Source organism: Sander lucioperca, chromosome 19 (assembly GCF_008315115.2).
Source record: "Sander lucioperca isolate FBNREF2018 chromosome 19, SLUC_FBN_1.2, whole genome shotgun sequence".
Taxonomy (NCBI): Eukaryota; Metazoa; Chordata; class Actinopteri; order Perciformes; family Percidae; genus Sander; species Sander lucioperca.
The window spans coordinates 9621926-9643218 of record NC_050191.1 but is presented as its reverse complement, the minus strand read 5'-3'; the positions used below and the strand labels follow the sequence as shown (position 1 = coordinate 9643218).

General features: G+C 42.3%; 1 protein-coding gene across 1 annotated transcript; it reads right to left on the bottom strand.

Moving 5' to 3' along the window:
- Nucleotides 1-8044: 8044 nt before the first annotated feature.
- On the bottom strand, nt 8045-21044 carry thbs1b (thrombospondin 1b). The gene is made up of 23 exons (XM_031322081.2): nt 20817-21044; nt 20576-20660; nt 19830-20389; nt 19519-19594; nt 19082-19165; nt 18798-18907; nt 17682-17807; nt 16593-16689; nt 15554-15727; nt 15179-15355; nt 14913-15086; nt 14496-14623; nt 14230-14382; nt 13800-14018; nt 13552-13659; nt 13009-13168; nt 12752-12870; nt 11379-11613; nt 10980-11207; nt 10520-10791; nt 10318-10415; nt 10069-10208; nt 8045-9964 (listed from the first exon to the last, which is right to left on the bottom strand). The coding sequence occupies exons 2-23, from the start codon at nt 20637-20639 to the stop codon at nt 9957-9959; spliced, it is 3510 nt and encodes a 1169-aa protein (XP_031177941.1). The 5' UTR covers nt 20640-20660; nt 20817-21044; the 3' UTR covers nt 8045-9956.
- Nucleotides 21045-21293: the final 249 nt, after the last annotated feature.

Below are 21293 nucleotides of genomic sequence, written 5' to 3'. Positions count from 1 at the left end.
TCTGGGAACCAAAATAGAAAACAAATTTCTTAGCAGCATAATATGGTAAACTCAAGCCTATCGAGCAACAACAGATGGGCATATTGACCTGAATGTAACACCGCCTGCCTTTGGTGAGGGGGAGGAGGGTTCTTTGCATTAACTGTGTGCTCGGCCAGCAAGTGGTATTTGATACTTGACGTACTCCGGTGGTAACTCAATTCACGTGTCATGGACAGTACATGCAAATAACTTCAGTCTTATCGAGAGAACCATGGAAGGGTTATGAAACTGAACTTGCCATTCAAAAGAGCCTTTTCTTTATCCATTTCTGCTTCAAAGTTTGTTTTTACTAGCCATTCACAACGTTACTGCTGCATTGCTTCCTGATTTCCCAAACTATGGAGCAGCCTAAGGCCCAATTCCCAGAATGTGCTCTTCAAAAAAATTAGTGGCATTAAAAGGAAATTGCCTTAACTCGTTACTATCACGTTCATTTTGACAGCCCTAATTGTTTTTATTTCACGGTTTGCTAAAACATTCCAAAATAAAGTCATAACATCATTATTTTGGAAACTTGGAAAAATATTTTGACAAAACAAGAAGTATTTTAAAGTCAAGGAGAGCATGTGCTTGGTATTTCCACGCTGCAAAGTAAAAACAGCCATTTGGCGTTCATCTCAAAGTAATAAAATAGGGAACAAGAACAAATTTCATCCATAATGGAATTCCGATCACACACCTGGTGTTGCCACTGTCGTCGTCTTTGGGTTGTTTTGTAACATTCCATTTTCCATTGTTGAAACGATTGCTGTGCCTCACTTGTGTCGAGAAGAAGACTGAGGACAAACAAACAGTAGTAACGCACAACACTGTAACACACCAAGCAGATGGGACAGGCAGACATGTATGTCAAGTCTCGGTCAAAGCCTAAAAAAAATGTTGTATTGTTCTCATACCATACCACCAGACAATCAACACATTTTCACCTCATTGCTTTTAAATCGTGAACTTGCTTTTTGTAACTTTTATTGCCCTCATGAGAGCGAAGATTTATGACATCCTTAAAATGATGTTAGGAGATGTTTTTTTTTGTACCTATCTCTATGCGTCAAAGGTGATACAGGTCACCTGTTTCCATCAAAATATTCACTGCCTGTTTGAGTTCACCAGGTGCAGCCAGCTCAGGGGTCAGAGGTCAAAGCACATCCTAGTCAGGAATCCCATCGCGACTGCCAACAATCACAGGAACCATATTGTTCTCTATGGAGAATTATTTTATAAGGGGTTATAGATGGGAATTACAGAAAATTAGCCTAAGTGTTTATGTGATTATGTCAAAGTTATGTCATTGAGTCTGACACAATCAAAAGAACTTTGTTTCACTGATGCCATGATTGTTGGCCTTCATGGTTGTTCAGACAGTCTTAAAGCAAGGATCCCAAAGTTCACCATTACATTCTGATCACAGATGTACACTACCGGTCAAAAGTTTGGGGGGGGTCACTTAGAAATTTCCATTCCACTCCATTATAGACAGAATACCAGCTGAGATCAGTTGCATTGCTTTTTTAACCAGGGCAGCAGTTTTCAGATTACATTGTGTTTACATAATTGCAAAATAATTTTCCAATGTTTTCTCAGTTAGCCTTTTAAAATGATATCAGATTAGTAAACAGACTGTGCATTTGGAACATTGGATGAATGGTTGCTGATAATAGGCAATGTAGATATTGCATTAAAGATCAGCCACTTTTTTCTACAACAGTCCCTTTTGCAATGATGTAAGCACATAATGTAATCTGAAAACTGCTGCCCTGATTAAAAAAACAATGCAACTGATCTCAGCTGGTATTCTGTCTGTAATGGAGTGGAATGGAAATTTCTAAGTGACCCCAAACTTTTGACCGGTAGTGTATAGAGTATCAATGCCCAGCGGTTTGACACTTAAAGCTTCACAAGGAAAGATTTTTATTCGTTTAAAAGTATGAAGCAGTCTCCACATTTAAAGAGAGGAGGAAAGTGAACAAACTAGTTAAGTGTGACAACTTGTAATCATTGGCAAGGCTTCTTAGAACTAGATAAATGAATCATAAGTGAATAAATTGGTCAATAAATTGTTATTTTACAGATTCAGGGGGTACCTAACACCTAAAATACAGCTATTACCGGACCAAATCCAAAGGTAGGTCTGCACTTCTCTACAGATATCATAACCTTTATTGGTTAAACCAGTGGGGAAACCAGTACACAGTTAATTGATTTGTCCATTCATCTTTTGTAGTAAAAATTATTAGATAAAAAATTAACAGTTCAAGTCATTTATCAAGCAAATATGCCCAAAATGTTCTGGTTCCAGCGAATCTCTCCACCTAATAAGTTACCTTTTGTGTTTTTGGGAGGGGTTAGGTTGGGAACCACTGAACTAAACTACCAACTGGACTTAAGGTAGTTAAAACTCGACCCACCCAGACCAGTTACAACAGTAAAATGCTGCTTACACTTTGATACATCAGTATTAACAATCCAATTAACAATTTTCCTAGCATTATTCTGCAGAAAGAGTACTTTTTACTTTTAATTCATTGAGTACATTTTGCTGATAATACTTCTGAACTTCTACGTAAGTAGGATTTAGAATGCAGGACTTTTACTTGTAATGGAGTATTTTAACATTGTTGTATTGGTAGTGCAAGATGTACATGTGGATACTTCAGCCTTTTGAAGCCTCTACTACACAGAGATCTCTAGTAAAAGCAAAGCTGAGTGTGTAGAACCAGAAAGCACAGATGACTAAAGGTGTTACATCAAAATCCTTTTTTTTAGAAACCGTAAAGTGCAGGTGTCGTATAGGTTTTATTTTGTTCCCACCCTACGCGCTAATCCTATAATTGAAAGAAAATGCCCTGACTAAACCACATTCCAGACTTATTTTCACCAAGTCTTTATTGTTCAAGAAAATGTTATTCTATTCTTATTTGAGTCTCAAATACTGTATGTTCAGGTGGGGTCCTAGAGCTCCTGTGCTTACAGGCGTGCATGGTGGGTAAATTCAGTGGGGGGTCCTCCATCTTAACATAACACTTCAACATCTCAGTACACAGCAGCATGAAACACAAAGGTGTTGAATGACAGACTGGATGAGGAAGTAGGCCAGATCAAATGTAGCGTTTCAGGCTGAAGTTTGAGGTTTGAGGCCAATTGTGGCAGCGGGTTGTGCAAATGGAGCGCAGTCTCTCCTCTTCCCTGGGTGGATTACAGGAGCTAAATAAAGCTGTTGTAACTCCAGGGTGGATGGCCTTTGTTCCATTCAGCACTTTGCATTAGTCACTACACTTCAAGGCTAATGTCTATATCCTTTTACTACAAAAGGTGCTTTTTGCAGACACGTTAAAGGTGCTGGAGGTAATTGGATGGGTCTTTTTTGGGTTTGGTCTGTCATTATTCGAGGAGTGTGTGTGTGGCAAGTAATCATGGTCGACAGGAAGGCTGCCAGTTTGAAGTCCTGGTCTCGCTGGGAAAAGAGTAGGCAACAATACATTGCGGTTTCCATAAATATATTTACCATCAAGATGTCTTACAGGAATGCTTCTAATTCAGATAATAATAAAGGTACATCACTGTGTCTGTAAGACAACTGCAGTGTGTGCAAAATGTGTTGTCTCCTTAAAGCTTTAGTGCGTAACTTTTTGATATTAATGAACGTCCGTTACATTCAAGCCATTGCCAGATGAGTTGCTACAAAGCTAATTAAGCTCCACACAACTCTCTCTGTATTTCTCAGTATGTCTATGTTCAGAAGATTGTGGAGTCCGGTGACTTTCCTGCGCAGAAACTCGAGTGAAGATGATTACCTCTTCTGAAGAGGAAATATATTAAATCTAACTAAATGGAAGACAAATTTCATGTAAGAAAACTGTACCAAGTAAGTTTTCTTTAAGCCAGCACTCACATCCTGACATGCAGCTGATAAAAAGGGTCAGAGAGTAAACATGTTGGTGTTTTTAGACAGCTGGCAGAGACGTGTGATAACTGCAGCTGGTATTAAGATGTCTAGCCTTCAGTGTTGCCACATTGTAATAATCCCTAATACCTCAAGCCGGACTGTCATGATTAATAAGAATATGTTTATAATTGATTTATTGGATTAAAAAGGCTACAATTGCATAATGTAGCTCCTAAATTTCTATTTGCTTCACTCCACTGATTGATACAGAATAACAGTGAGTCATCCTATGCTACATTTACACGTGGCCGGCTATTTTCATAAATGGACATTTCAACCTCTCCGTCGCGGGAACTGAAAATGGCAAATTGCGCTTTTCTGTGTCATGCATATGCTTCATGGGAGGGAGGGTTTCCTATAAAAAGATGGGAGGGGGAGCGTAAAGTGCGCCTAATTATGTATTCCGCAGTATGTACAAAAACCGCCTGTGAAAGCGCGCCTCTATTTTGCGGTGGAAATTCTCCGCCTCTTAAAAGCAGGTGTAAACCTCGCATAAGCGAGGAAACCCGCTGTTATCGCTAAATCTTTGTTTTCACTGTTTTTCCTGACTTGGTGGCTGATCCATGATAGAAAGACAGGGCTCCAGACTAACTTTTTTCACTAGGAGCACAGTGGCCCCCAACTGAAAATTTTAGGGGCGCAACCAGAAAATTTAGGGGCACACACCATAAATCAACATGCTAACCAAATACTCACATTTCTACTAATTTCCACTGTATTACTAATAAATACTTTGATAATAGATGCAGAAATTACAATGTGCTGTTTCAAATTCAGTGTCACTTTTGAAGATGCAACTGACTGATCACATATGATTGTTGTCATGAAAAACAAAAAATATATATCAGCTCTAGTCTACAATTACAATGAATTCAACTTAAAATTAAACATGCATTGTTTAGGCTACTACTGAACCAATATTGGTACTGATACCTGAAATTCGGTTCCGTTACCCAACGGTACCTTTTTTTTGGTACTTTCCCTCTATAATTACAAAACAGTTATTTCAGTTGTAAAAATTATTATCAAACCTATTTATCCTATGTACTTAGAACATTATGTTATTATTAATTAAACAAAATCCTCCTCCTCCCAAACCCATCTCTTCAACCTATTAAATTGAATAATTATTAATTTCTTAGTGACTCTAACTTTTATTCATTTTTAGCCTGTTTTATTTTCATGACCGTTTTGAATTGCTCTTTAATGTTTCATGTAAAGCACTTTGAATTGCCTTGTTGCTGAAAGGTGCTGTAGAAATAAAGTTGCCTTGCCTTACAGCCTCAGCCTGTCAGTCAGTCACCATGGCACAGAAACCACTATTGTGCCTGCTTAGGAAGTGTAACGTCAACAGCACCGCGACCGCTTTCGGCTCTCCATTAATATCATATCGCAGCAAAGACTGTCTGCGTGAAGTTTTGAAAAACTGTACCCACACTTGAAACCACTTTATCGGCATTTCCGTGACTCACTGTGACTTCAACAAAACTGCAGAGCCGACGTAGTTTGCACCGTCCGCAGCTATGCGTGTGTGTGTGAGTGTGTGTTTGTGTTAGAGCTCCGCTCTCTGTCAATTTTCAGAGAGGACAGATAAGCTTGAGCTTACGAGCTCTCAGGTACCAAAATTTTGACATTTAACATGTAAAAAAGGGGGCTAATTTACTGGTTGCACATGTGCGACTGGGTGTAAAATTCAGTCGCACACTCAAATTTGGGTCGCAAAATGCGACCATTTGGTCGCAGTCTGGAGCCCTGAAAGAGAGAAGGAGGCACATTCAATTGCGTGTTTAAATGCGTGCAATTTACGGTATAGTGGGTGGAGAAAGTGTTGATTACCCATAGGCAGTATATAAGAATGGACCAACAGATCCCGTTGCTCTGGACAGAGACCAGTGAAGGCCATTAGAAGCACTTTTCCGGTGATGGCTGAGCGTTACTGCTCAGCCTCCAACTGAGAGAGACGACGTAAATGTGACGTGAGCAAACTGTCTGCAAGTTGTAAGTCTTCTGGTAGCTGTGCCAAGAGAAATCTCAATCATTCCGAATATTGCAGAGATGGAGAGCGTAGGTATATAAAAGGAGAAAACATAGGCACAGGATAATTATTGCTAACTAAAATGCTAGTTAACATTAGTAATTACACTTAAACAGCTAATGTGAGACGACAGTAAGTCGCGTAAAAAAACGTGCAAAAACGTCTGCTACAGAGCCATAACGTGAGGTACAAGGTAATAGAGCCTTTTATACATTGTCGTGTTTCTTTAGAAATAAACAATGGACAAATAGTCTTTAAACGAGTCCCGTTGTATCGCTGTGGGTTTGTGTGACAATACATCTAATACCTAATCATTGCTGGAGAAAGAAAATATTTTTTTATTGTGATACAGAAAGTGTTGACGTTGAAGTGAATACTCTTACTCTTTTGGACCCTGCCGCTCGTTAATTGGTGGCACATCGGACCATTTCCAGTGTTGGTGTTCTTTCTCTGTTTTGATTGGGTCCTTGAGTTTCTTTGGATCAGGTCTGACTACCCTTTGGTCCCTTTTCATGTGTTTTCGGAAAATGTAATTGGGTTCAAGTAAGTTTTCCACTGGTCTGTTTTCTAAACTTTGGGGCATTTAAAGACCTCTACCAGTGATCATCCACTGCAGAAACATCACAACAGTGAACACTATAACACTAAAGATGTAGACATTGTAGTTAACAATTAGGTAGTCTCACATTGCCAGACCTTCCTGCACGGCGCTGCGGAGGAGGGTCTGGCTAGTACACAAAGCATTCCGGGATGGGAGAAAAACGTGCTCTGGTTTATTGACATTTCTTTAGACCAATCACAATCGTCTTGAGCGGTGCTAAGCTCCGCACGGAGCCACGGTGTTGCTGCAAAATAGCCTCAGGAAGGAACTTATTTTGGTGGAACGTGTACGTTTAAAAGTTATTTTAGCCGCGTGAGAGAGAACTCAGATCGGACAGACAGTCTAGTTAGCGGTCTGGATTTACCCTGCAGAGATCTGAGGAGCAGTTAACCATAGTCCTCGTAAATGAACCGGAGTTTAAAATTCTAACACAAAGAAAGCGTAAGGAAACAGACATCGGACGAAAAGACATGCATCTGGCGGAATTTCCGGCGGCACCAGAGAAAACGCGGAAGTGGAACGTCGTGGATATAGACTAACAATTAGATGATCAGTATCCCCAAAATGAAAAAGAAATAATGTTACAGATCAGTATTCACAGTAGAGCAGGAAAAAAATAACGAACAAAATAACACAAGCACCCTAAAAGTTGTAATAGTTTCAGCGTGACCATTTGCAAATTTATGTTCAACTTTGGTAAATGAGTTTACCGTTTTTGTTCTTGTGTTACTGCTATTTTGTCCACCTGTGGATTTTTTTTGGAGTCTGTGTGTCTCAAAGCCTGTAAGCCAATGTCAAGCTTTGTGTCAGTCTAATATTTGCTCTTTGTGCTGTTTAAGCGTCTGCAGAGGTCAGGGCAGATCAGAGAGGTCAGGCAGATGAAGCTCAGGAGCAGACGTCTGTGTCACATTCCTCATGTGGCCTTCATCACAGAGAGACTTGTTTTGGTAGAACATGTGTACGTTCAAAAGATGTTTTAGTCGTGAAACAGAAAACTCAGATTGGACAGATATACTAGCTAGCTGCCTGGATTTACCCTGCAGAGATCTGTGGAGCAGTTAACTATAGTCCTCATGAATCCACTAGAGTTTAGAATGCCAACACAAAGAAAGCGTAAGGTAACGGACATCCGGCTGACAAAAAGGGGATATCCTACAGAATTTCAGGTGGCACCGGAGCAATCCTGGAAGTGGAACGTCATGGATATAGACTACAGTAGACCTAATCAAAGCCGGTTGTCTTCGTGATCTGGTTGGAGGAGGTCTACATATTTTCGGGTCTGAGTCATCCACCAGTTTGTATTGAATGTAAAACCTGTTTTTATCTCCACGTCATGTAAACAAGTTGATCAACAATAATAAACCCAGATGAGAAAACGGTGAAATAGCTTCAATGTGACAAACAAAAGCACGGACATGCTAAAGAATTTTAACAACTATTTATTGTCTTGAAGTATGTAACAAAATAATCGCTATGAATAAAAACAGCATTTTCGCTTTGTACAACTAAGAAAAATGTTTACAGACAAGCAAAACTAATTGTACAGATAATTACCAATAATGGTAACATTGATACACAATAACAAAGAAGGTAAAAATGATAAAGAACAGAACATCCTCACGTCAGTGTGCAAACCGTTTGTACAGATGGACGTGTGGCCTTTGGTAAGGCAACACATCCTGATAAATTATTTAAATAGCCTTTATCCACACACACACACACACACACACACACACACACACACACACACACACACACACACACAAATCAATCTCTCACAAACAGCTAAGACAAAACAATAATTTATCTGCTAAAAACAGCATTGGACATACATGATAAAGCAAAAATTATTCATAAAAAAGAAATCTCCCATTGTACTGTTCTCACTGGGGTAAATCACGGGATTGGGAGCATGTTGTGTTTTTTTTAGATATGAAATGTCATACTATTTACAGCTTATGCTACAGTGGCACTAAGATGTCCATCATTTTAAAGGAATATGAAAAAGTACTTAGGTTGTGTTTTTGTTTGATCTAATTATACAACAGCAATGAGGTAATATTTGTACATCAAAGATTTCCTTTGTTTTTCATCTCTCTCTGAAGAAAAGGCACACACGTCACATACACTTCATGCTAAATAGCCCTATCTGAAAAATACCTAATTCACTTGTACAGCGGGAGATGATAGACACGGACACCTGGCTGTACCTTATTTTGGATCAGTTTTAACTGTGATATTGGATGTATTTTACTTTTTACTTTTTCAAAGCATTCATATTTCCTTTGCTGCCTACACTGTAGGCAAGAGTCAATAAATTACATGTATTTACATAATTTCAAATTGAAATCCTCAGAAGCTGAGGGGGATAAATCTCTTCAATGACCAAGGTTTTGATGTAAGATGGGGAGTATTTTGGAGGGAACACTGGCTCTAGCAATTTTCTGTAAAATAATCCTCATATCTTTTCTTACTGGTTTGATATGGGAAGGTTGTGACTTCCATCTGACCCTGAGAGTTGTTTAGATAACCAGGCAGCATCAACAATGCCCATGATAGTTGTAAGTTCAGAAGAAACCTCAATTTAATTTTGTATTTCTCTTTTTTAGGTAGATGGTTAAAAGCACTTTCTTGTTCCAGTCTCCACATACAGTACATGCATAACCACAAACATCCACAACAGTATGTTCCCCTTATTTCTAACTCGCTCTACTCCCAACAGTTTTCCTAAATCCTCAACGACCAACATCCCTAAAAAATGTTATTGCTGTCTCCATCCTCTGAGTCCTCAAATGTATCATTCAGATTCTACATTCTGGAAGATCTGGTAAAGCAAAGGAAATATTTCATCGTTTTTTTTCTTTGGGATGTCCATCCAGAAGCTAAGGTAGACAGGCACATAGGCTGAAGAGGTGAGACAGAAAGAGAGACAGAGAGAGAGATGTAAAGGCTTGGAAGTGCATAGTTGTCTATGGGGAGCCATTCCCGCACAGAGATGAATGAGGTCTTTCAGAGAGCGAGAAAAGCAGGCAGAGCTGGGATAGAAAGGTGTTTGTTTTCTTTTTTCCCCAGCTCTCTCTGCTCTCATGAAAGCTAAGGGTGGAGGAGAAGGGGCTCTCTGATCCTCAACTGGCAGTCAACCGGTTGGTGCTCTGCCCGAACCAGCTTCAAGTTACCCTGAGGCTGACCACATGCCCATTGCCTCGTCCAAGTGTGCGTGCCGCAGAAGAAAGAGTTGCGGAGATAAATCGGTCCCTGGACTTTTCATCAGAATACATAAGTTCATACTTTATACAAAAAAAGGTGCATTCCTCAGAGCTTCCTGCGCCGTGCATTTAGACATCTGTTGAAAGAAAGAGACATAATAAAATGAGTTGGATATGGCCTCGATTTCAAGAACAGAACATTGAATGCTTTCTGGGAAGTTGATTTCACGTAAATGCTTACCTCTGCATTCATACTTGAGGTCTGAAAAGTATACCATCTCTTGTGAGAAGACAAAAAGACCTAGCCTGCCGCCTGCATATGTTTTGTCATAGATGCTACCAGAATCTGCCATGATCTTCTTGCCCTCGTACATCACGACTCTGCGGGAATAAAGGAAAAAATGAAAGTTGATCCAAAGCTTGGGATTTGGATGTCAAACCCATGTGAAGAGTGAACTTCTATGTGGACTAAATATTATCCTCTGCCCACCTAATAAGTCCTGTTCTCGGTCTGTGGATCAGATGCCATCTGTAGGCGGTGAAGTCTTTCCATCCAACGTTCTTAGGGTCGTGCCAGAGAGTGCGGACCTAAAGCATGGGGAAATAAACAGCCATGGATTTATCTTTTTACACCTCCCTATGTTAAAATAATCAATTGGGGGGTATAACCTCCAAAAGTCCAAATGTATTACCTGTCCTGGGGTATTTCCTGTGTGCCAGAGGGCGTTCCTGAGGTGCTCTCCTGGGCCAGTGGTGGAGTTAACCACTTTGATGGACAGGCCAGAGTAGCCCTGGGCTTTGGTGGGTTTATTAGACCAGTATGTCTGCGTAATCTGCTTCCACATCACCACATAGAACCTGGAACTGGACTGGTAGCCGAATACAAAGCCGGCATAATCATCATCCCTCTCTGTGTTGATGAAGAAAGTCCCACTGAAGTCCACTGAATTGAATTCGTGGTAACCTGATGGAAAAATGCAAGTTAGAGGCCAGAATTTCAATGCACACACAATTTTTGAATGTATGCTCTTTGGGCAAATTAGAGTGCATTTTGTAGACAATCACAACCCATTATTTTTAGAATCAGAATAGGATTTTTTTGCCAAGTAAGTAACACTTACAAGGAATTTGCCTTGGTGATTTGTGACTTACCAACAGCGATGCCAGGGTCGCAGTTGACAGTCTGAACCAGCTCTTTGCCCTGATGGCGGACGACCCAGTTAGGATCAATCTGCGAGGTGCCTTTGGGGTCCAGAGGAACCATCTGGAACTTGCGGAAGTCTGTCTCACTAATGTCAAAGTTCTCGGGACACACGTCATAGATGTCGGGCACATTGTCTTGGTCAAAGTCATCTTTGCAAGCATCTCCACGACCATCACCTTTAAAGAATATATATATATATATATATATACATTACATATTTATTAATACCCAAAGTGTTTCAAAGATCTCTTGACATGCTGTGAGCGGTATTTCAGCATTTTGGTGCTTGAGAATTGTTTCAGACAACCTGTATCCTTTGGGATTAAAGCATGGCCCATTTTTCTCACCATCAGAGTCCAGTTGGTCAGGATTGAAGGCCAGTCTGCAGTTGTCCTTGTCATCAGGGATGCCGTCGTTGTCGTCATCATGGTCGCAGGCGTCTCCCTTGCCATCCTTGTCATGATCAGCCTGGTTGGCGTTGGGGATGTATGGGCAGTTGTCCAGGTTGTTCTGATGTCCATCCTCATCGATGTCCTGGTTGCTGTCACACTTGTCTCCCACCCGGTCATCATCTGAATCCACCTGCAATGGTACAATGTTTTGACATCAGAGTTACGACCGAATGTATGGATTGAGGGGACAATGAAGTATTAATAGCACTCAAACATACGTAATTATATTCCACCGTGTTTATTTCCCTATACCACACAATTTCCTGCTACCATTTTTCTGTCATATCTCCTCTCCTGCTTTCATTAAGGACTTCCCTTAGGCTGAAATCACTCTGCCTCAGTAAAGCTGCCAAGCTCAATTTGTCCAAGATCTGTCAGCAGGTTTTAGCTACTGAAAATCAAACATCACTCTACAAGACTCTGTTGCCCCTCCTACTCCAATTTGCTTGTTGAGCACCTCCAGGATCTGTAGTGAAGGGCGAAGTCATGCTAACCCTAGTTGATAGGACTAGACACACCCTGCGGCACTAAGAAAGAATAGGGGCACAGGGATGAATGAAAGGAGATGAAGGGTGGGAGCAGGGGTAGGATGTGAGGATTTGGGTAACTCTGTAGAACCATAATTCTGCTGTCAAAGATCTCAGTAAGACCACAACATTTGAAGAGGCATTTTTTTTTTGTAGTCTTTGGAACAGCATGTAGCATTGCTGCATCCATGTCTGGACTTGTCTCTTTTGGCCTTTTAATCGCAGCGTGCAATTCACTTTTACTCTCCATTCACTATTTAAAGACTACATCAGTGTAGATTAAGATTCACCACTCCTTCCCCCATCCTTTTCCTGAGTCCCGTTGTTCAACACATTCCTATTTCTCAGTGTAGCATAGCACAGGTGGACTGAGCAGGCCCGTGGTGCGCAGACAGGGCATGCACACAGCCCAGGGCCAGCCCATTCCTCAGAAATATCCAGCCTAGGGCCTCTTCCCTCACATTAGCCAGCTAACGTCAATGGGCCATTGAAAAGACCCCTAGCCCCCCACTACGCCTTATTGAACTGATGTGCCCTTGAGCTGCATACAGGATTTACTCCACCTTTACATGGCGTGATAAAGCCTAGACAGCTACACAGGGCTAATCACTGCGGCTCTATCTCAGTTGAAAGACAGATATATGCTGAGCTATAGAGAAAGGCAGGGAGATGAATGTGGATTATTGTTGGTGGGTGAGGTGGAAGGAAATGGTGAAGGGCGGTGTGTATGTGTCCACACACCTGATCAGGATTATGTTCCAGAGGGCAGTTATCACACATGTCTCCCACTCCGTCCAGATCTGTGTCTTTCTGGTCGACATTGTACACATAGGGGCAGTTGTCCTTCTCGTTCATAATGCCTGGGGAATTAATGGAAACATGTGATATGAAAAGCCACTACATAAGTACAAAAATATTACACAAGCATGACCTCACGTCAGCACAGAAATAACGATGTAGATTTCCAGAGGAGCGTTTTTAAACTTTCCAGTCCTCACCATCTCCATCAATGTCCACAGCGCAGGCGTCTCCCTCTCCATTGCTGTCTGTGTCTGTTTGGTCTGGGTTACTATTGTAGGGGCAGTTGTCACAGCGGTCACCCACATCATCACGGTCATAATCATACTGCCTGGGGTTGTACACGAATGGACAGTTATCCTGTTTCAAAAAGAAAAAGACAAAGGAGAAGATAAAGAGTTGAGGATAGGTTTTCAGGTGCAGTGCAGAGCCTGAGTGGATCTATTCACAGGGAGGGAGTGATGCAGGATGAAACTGTGCTTTACTTTTAGGCCCTGTCCCAAATGTAATGTTGGGATTAGCAAACACACAGTGCAGCTCCTTCAGAGCAGTACCTCAGTGTTGGAATTTGAGGTTTTGGCTCAGGCCTCAGAGAAACATTTGCTTTCCTGCAGAGCCTCCCCTCCCCTTCCCTCTTTCCACCTGTCTTCTTATTAGACAGCATGAATGATGAATGCAAAAATTACAGAACACAAACACACACTTGTTCACTGCTATGGCCACATCCGGAGAGTATTACTTACCCTATCGTCAGGAATGCCATCATTGTCATCATCATTGTCACAAGCATCTCCAATGCCATCCTTATCGTAATCTTCCTGCCCAGAGTTGGGGAGGTTGGGACAGTTGTCCTGAATAACAGACAACACAGTCAGACAGTTAGAGATGACAACAAACATACAAGTAATATGAATTTAACTCTGCAAAAACTCGTTCTTAAGTGACTTTGCTTCACGGAACATTAGAGCCTCGCTGCTTCACCACTATGTACCTTTTTGCAGTGGTAGGTGGCATTCTCCACACAAACCAAGTCAGCGTTGGGCCATCCATCCAGATCTGTGTCCTCTCCACAGATATGGCCGTTGCCAGCATAGCCAGGCTTGCACTCGCAGCGGTACATGGGATCTGCAAACTGTCCGAGGTAGTTACAGCGGGCGTTTTTGTTGCAGTCATGGCTTCCATCGAGGCAGGGATTACGAGGCGTGCACACCTGGAGAGTGAAGGAGGGATGCATAGTTTGAATGACCAGTAATCAAACTGGCTGTGTATAGTCCAAATTCATGACATTCTTTTCTTGGAAAAGGCAGACATTCATCACAATAAGTGATCATAGTCCTGCCTTGGAGACATAAGTGTACTTGTAACAGTTATTCCTGTTGTCAGTATTTATTTATTGTACGTTAAGACAAGACAGCACTTGCCTGTTTCTTAGCAGCAGCCTGCTCCACTCCTCTGCCAAACGGTTGGGGTCCTGAATAGCGAGGAGGGCAGGGCAGACAGTTGTAGCCAGGATCTGTGTTCTCACAGCGGTGCACACCATTAAACTCAAAGCAAGCGTCTGGGACCTCCTTGCACTGTTTTTAGGATAAAAAAAAACAACCAATTAAGACTTGGTAGATGTTGCAACAGGCATCAAACCGTGTTTGTACCTGACAAAATCATAATACAAGGTCGAAGGAATTTTTACCTCATCAACATCTTTACACTTGATACCGTTGCCAGTGTAGCCAGCTGGGCACTTCCCACACTTCCAGGAACCATCAGGGAAACTGGTGCACTTGGCTCCATCAAAGCAGGGGTTAGACAGGCACCCATCTGAAAACAGCAATGTTTGCTCATTATTAAGACATCATCTGCAACATCAAAGGTGTTATGCAGATGTAACCTTTTTTTAATCACATAAATCCCTTGCCAGTAATGATCTCATTGTGACGAGCGATCTCAGTATATAAAACATAACTAAATAAATAAAACTTGCAATATAATAAAACCCCAACAAACAACAGTATAATAAATAAAAGAACACTAAAATCAGCATGTTTAAAATAATACAGATACATGGAATTCGATTGTAGAAGCTCTGTACGTGATTACAATGCCTCACCAATTGGACAGGCTTTCTTGTTGCACAGCTGGGTGTCTTTGGCATTACCGACGCACTCTTTGCCACCGTATTTTGGTGCTGGGTCATTGCACAGGCGTTTACGAGTCTGGAGACCACCTCCACAGGTGAGAGTGCAGGTATCCCACGGTGACCAGGGTCCCCAGTTGCCATTGACTAAGGGAGACAAGAATAAAACATGATTAATTTCTATCCTTTCTGTGTATAACACACTAATGCAAGCAGAAATATCAGATGGTGTGACTTACTGGGGCACTGAGATTTCTGACACTTCTCGGTTTGCCGGCCCTCTCCCTCACAGTCCTTGCCTCCAAGCTGAGGGGTGGGGGAGTTGCAGAGGCGGATACGGGTGATGACACCAGCACCACAGGTGACAGAGCAGGATGACCATGGTGACCAATGGCTCCAGCTGCCGTCCTGCTTGACTGAAGGCCGCAAGGAAAGGTCAGAGGTCATTTATCAGGAAGCAAAGTGATTGACCACTGTGGCACTCTATCATTATGGCACACATATAATGACTTGAAGTAAACTCACAGATAACTGCATGTAAATCAGACTGTTGGCTTAACAGGGTCTACTTATTTTGTTTGTGTTTGGCTGATGTGTATGCTGTGGTAACTCACATCGCTTGTCACACTCCTGGAGGTAGCAGTCGCGGGTCTGCACAGAGGTGCCCTCGCAGTTGTTATTGATACGGTCGCAAGAGCGCCCACGCTGCTGGATGCCCCGCCCACAAGACACGGAACAATGGGTCCATTCAGACCATGGCGACCAGCCGTCCTCTGCATAGTCACTCGCTGAGCAGGAGGGAGAGAGTATGAGAGAGACAATAAAAGAGCTATTCCAGCGAGGCAGCACCCCCTCACAAACACCCTCAAGCCTAAATGAGGAGGGAAAGCTCTTAAAGCGGAGGGCTAATAAGTGTGGATTTAGCTGGGACTTGAACAGATAGAAGGCCGTCTGTTGAGAGGGAGGGCAGAGACTAACACACTGAGAGAAGCTGGGGAAATAGAAAGGGCCACTGTCCTCAGGATACACAGGGATGCCCCATTGGCTTATGTTTTCCTAAAGAGGAAGCAGATTTTGCAAACATGGGCCTGGGTGTGTAATGACTTCAACAAGTGGCTGAGGTTTGGATGAATGCGGGTCCCCCTGTTTATTTAGGTTTTAGGGAAGCATTGCAGCCAAGCCTGCATAGGTATGAAGAACTTGTCACTACTCCTCATGTAGAAGATGGCTTCACTAAACAGCCAACCAATTTTCCATTCCGCTTTAACCAATTTGGCAAATTACAGCCATTTCAAAGATGTTTTGGAGCACAAAGCGCCAATGTTCGAAACACATAAGCACCCTTTCATTTACTCGGATGTTATTGCAGTTAAATCATCTCTAAAGTTAACATGTTTTCTCTTGAATAGAAACCTTTACATCCAGGGAAATATTTGTGGCTTTTTGTTTTATATGGCGAATAACACAGAAACGGCTCTTTCTGTGAATGGGGCAGTGTTTGTATGCTCTGCCTGTTAGTTGACACATATACATTCTAGCTTATGGGGGCCTTTTTATACAGTAGCTTACTGTGCAGGTTTACATAAATGTAATTACAGTGTACTTTCCTATAGCTATGCAGACTCTAACAATGAATTGTACAGAAATGCTTACGTGGGTCACAGCGTGGGCAGCACTCTCCATCAGGAACAGTAGCATTAGCACAGGGGATCAGGGGGCAGGAGATCTTGCGGCACACAGTAGCAGAGTTCTGCGCAAGCACAGAGATCAAATGTATGGTTAAACACATGCTCAACTATATGGATATCAACCAAATTTTGCTGCAATTTTCTTCCAAATTATGTCCAGGTGCTCGGTTAAATCCCCATTTCCAAATGGAATTGAGAGACACTACAGAACTGTGTCTCTAATGTGGAGTATATTGTTGTGTAAATTAGTGCGTGTTGCAGGATCATTTTTTATCCAAGTCTTAGTCCATGTCCGTGCAACCAACTCATTAACTTCGCTCAACATCTGAGTTTGCACAGATTTACCATGCCAGAAAAACTAAAAAGCAGGATTCTGGCTGAGAAGGGAGACCCCTTCAGTGCAGACAACCACCTGCTCACTGGGTCAGGGGAAGGTGGGAATGAGGCCAAAGTCCTAATAATGGATGTCGGTTTGATTGTAGAGCCGGCCTGGGCGCTGAGCCCCAAACAAGTAAAGTCAGCCTGCCAGCACAACCTGTGTGGGTGTACTGTGAATGACTCAGGGATAACAACTGCCTCTAACTATGCATGCTAATGTTGTCCCTCCTGGATCTGATCACTGACAGGGGAAAAAAGGGAAAATAGGGACAACTAGCTTATTAGTAGAAGAGGAAATCAAGCCTATTGGGAAATGCAGGAATCATCCCTGCAAAGTGATTTGCACCTGAACCCATCAATTCTTTCCACTTGTCAGAGCCAAGGTCTTGTTCTTAATTACAGTGCATCACTTAAAGTCTGGTCAGGTCCCTCTAAGCCACACTCAAGTTGAACTTCTATCAACAGACCTCTCATTACAACGGTAAAGGCTGTTGGCCTTCTGGCAGGCCTTCACACTACTAATTACTGACCAGAGTCACCACAGTGTGTGTGTGTGTGTGTGTGTGTGTGTGTGTGTGTGTGTGTGTGTGTGTGTGTGTGTGTGTGTGAAAACAAGTCAAAGCATGCGTGCATCCCCTCACACGTGTGTTTAAGTACTTAAGAGTTCAGATCTCACCTGACAAGTGCACTCGGTGCAGTCATCGACGGTCCACTCGTCTCTGTTCTTGTGCACAATGCCGTTGTGGATGCAGACGCCACTGTGAATGCCAATGCGGTTCTTAATCAGCTTGTTCTCATCCGTCTGGGGAGGGGAGGTGTAGGAGAAACAGACAAAATTATTAGACAAAGACAAGACAAAATAATTAGTTACCTTGGCAAAAGCTAATTTTCCTATTAAACTGCGCCGCATAATAAAGATATGTTGAAACTAACCACGTTACACCACACAAATTAAGAGCATGAGTATAAAGTTGTATATGTGCTTATAAAAATAATTAAAAGAGGGGGATTACTCAAGGTTTGGGGAGATCATTTTAACTTTCTGTTCTATTGCCTGGTGTTTTTCATTGTCGGTGAGTAATAAAAACAAACTGCATAAGATAGTCAAGATGTCCAGTAAGACTGCTGAACAACAGCAAACGTACATGATGATGACCTGTGAGTCGCGAGTGGTGAGGAAAGAGCAGTACTGTATTGTAACAAAATAACAGTGTGTGAGGATGCTGCACCTTGGATGATATACCTGATAACACTTTAGTTAATAATTGGTGTTGAATAGGTTTATAACATTATTCAGGTGCTCTGTTGTTGATGTTTGCTGTTGGTGGTATTATAGTATTTATGTGACTATCTATCTCACAGAAAACATGTTTGAGAAGAACTAGAACTTTTGCTAAAATAAAAAAGTAGTAGCTATGGATAATTCAAGATGTGGTTTTAGGTTTCATTTTGCAACTGATGTATATTTATGCAGATTTCAGAATTGGTGCAGGCTGAATTTAAAAGTCTATATCACTATTCACTACAGAATGCATAAAACATCTACAGGCTCCCTTGTTATCTAAGCACTGAAAGTATTCTTAACATCATTTAATTAACAAATCTGTTAGTGTTACCACATATCCTTAGGACCTTAGCTTATACTGAATGTGTCTAATGTTACTCGACAACTGTACACAGGTGGTGACGGTAACCCAGAGACCAGACACATCAATCAAACCCACACAAAGGCAGAGAGGCAGACTGTCTGTTGCACTCTGCCACCAGACGGTCTGCTGGAATTCCTCCTTACCAGTTGGCGGAGTTCATTGGACAGCTCCTTGACCACCACACCAAGGCCCTTCAGCTCCTTAAACATGCTGACCAGGTCCTCACATGAGAAGCCACAGACCATCTGCAGGTCTTCACCAGGGCAAAAACACAGAGAGGAAAGTCATGAATTGGCAGTGAAGGTAAAACATACATTTTAAAAAAACTCATTCTTAGTGTAGTGTGGTCAGTCTCTATATGCTGGAGTCTAATAAAAAGACATGAACCCGTATAATGGGGGGAAGTCTACAGCATGTTAGTGTTTACCTTTAGTCTTGTGTCCAGTGTACTCTGTTCTAATGGCTGAGGAGCCATTGAGGTTCTCCAGAATCACTGAGTCAGTCGTCATGGCTGAAAGAAGAACGGTAACATAAATCAAACCACATATGCACACTCAGCATTATGGTTATTAATGAGGGAGGATAGTGTTCTTAAAATGTTACAAATCCCACACTGCAATGAATCATAATGAAAAGTAATAACTTAATACAGCAGAGAACATACTTTGAGACCACAGTACCCTGAGATATTTGTAAAATGGCATTCCTGTGTGACAAGTGGTAAACAGCTGCCCAGGAACGGTTGTATGTAGAAATCAGCAAGCAAATTAAGCATATGCACATTTCATGGATAAGGACTTGCTTGGACTTGGCTCTACATGAAACAGATAAGTGATGAGTAAACACACAAGTGTGATTACTTACAGCTTTGGCATCCTTTGTTGCGGAGGATGACCTCTAGTGACGCTCCAAACACAAACCGCACGTTTTGTAGGACCCCCTGCAAGTATCAATGTTCAGTTTAGGCTACAATCCGGTACATTCAGTAAATACAACCGCTTTTCAATGCATCAGTCTAAAAAAGCATTACAATAATTCAGTCCTGCCATTATGTGCGTTTTTACGCTTTCGGACATAATTACGCATTTGCATTTTAAACAAAACTCTCTCCGCTGACAACATTAAAAAGAGACGTGACTTAAAACTCTGCCGTCTATAATGGCCCGTGCGCTCACCATGAACCTGTCCTTCGCGGCTCCCTTCCCAATCCTGAGCTGCGCGCTGGCCGGGGTCTCCAGCGTCAGGATGCTCTGGATGGGCGCATCCAACTCGGCGGTGTTCACCTCCTCGCATCCCGCGTACAGCTGCGCCCGGTCCTCCTGCACGAACAACGTGATGTTCTTCCAGTGGCCAGTGGCCAGATCCACATCTTCAATGGAAACCACCTGCTGCTTGTTCTCGGTGGAGAAAACGATGTCCAAGGTGTTCGCCTTGCCGTTGGAGACGATCTCAAACACGGGTCCGGAGCCGTCCTGCTTCTCCACGGTCAAGAGGCTTCCCCTGGTCCGCTTGAACTGCTTGAAGTTGAGCAGGAGGAGGAATCCCCTCTCGGCGTGGATGGAGTCGATCAGGTCCCTAAAGGCGCTCTCGGGGACCGGGGGGATCAGGTCCGGGTTGAGGATTTTGTAGGCGGGGCTGTACGGGTCGTCTCCTTTCACCAGGGTGACCCCGTGGTTCTTCTTCGGGACTTTGACGAGCTCAAACAAGTCATACACGCTATTGTCGTCTCGGCTCTCTGCGGGTGAATAATAATTAGCAGTCAGTCTTTGTCTGGCAGTGCACTGGATGTCTGTTGTTTTCAGTTTTAATAAAAGCACTCCAGACTCATATCATAGCCTACATAATAAATAGCTTCCTATCTTAAAAGAGAATTAATATCCTGAGCAGTTCAAGTTTGATCACTTAGTTCAGCCAAACTCACCTGCGACTCGCGTACTCTCGCAGGTCCAAAACATCAACAGCAAAAATATCCCTGTCAACTTCATGGTGAAGCACCAACCTGCTGCCTGTGACAAAAAAAACCAACAATCATCTAACCATTTATAACAATATTGTCAATGGTTGAACACAATAAAAACAATATTAAAGTCAGCCGCAGATCAATAATGAATGCCAGTGCAGCTGCAGAAATAGTCGCATTCCTTAGAATATTTGCCACTCACCTGCTTAACGAGAACAGCAGAGCAAAAGGAATAAAATCCCGCAAAAAAAATATTTAGAAATCCAGCAATAATCCTCAAGAATGAATTTAAGGCAAATGATTTGGAAAAAAAGGAGTTCCAACGTGAAAAGAATGAATAAAATCTCGGTGTGTTTTTTTTTTTTCTTGATGAACTTGTCCTTGCTGGTATCGGTCGCTAAAAAACTCCCTTTTTAAGCCGAGGGGGACAAAGTGCTATTTAAATAGTTTGGTGCCATTCCTAAGAAGTGGCGTCGTCCAATCACGGTGAAGGGAGAAAAAGGGACGAGCTTATCCTCTTAGCAGATGAGAGAGAGAGAGAGAGAGAGAGAGAGAGAGAGAGAGAGAGAGAGAGAGAGAGAGAGAGAGAGAGAGAGAGAGAGAGAGCGAGCGCTCTCAGCGTCCATCCATCAGTCTTCAGCAGCATTTCCGTCTCAGAGCATAATGCACATCTGCAACC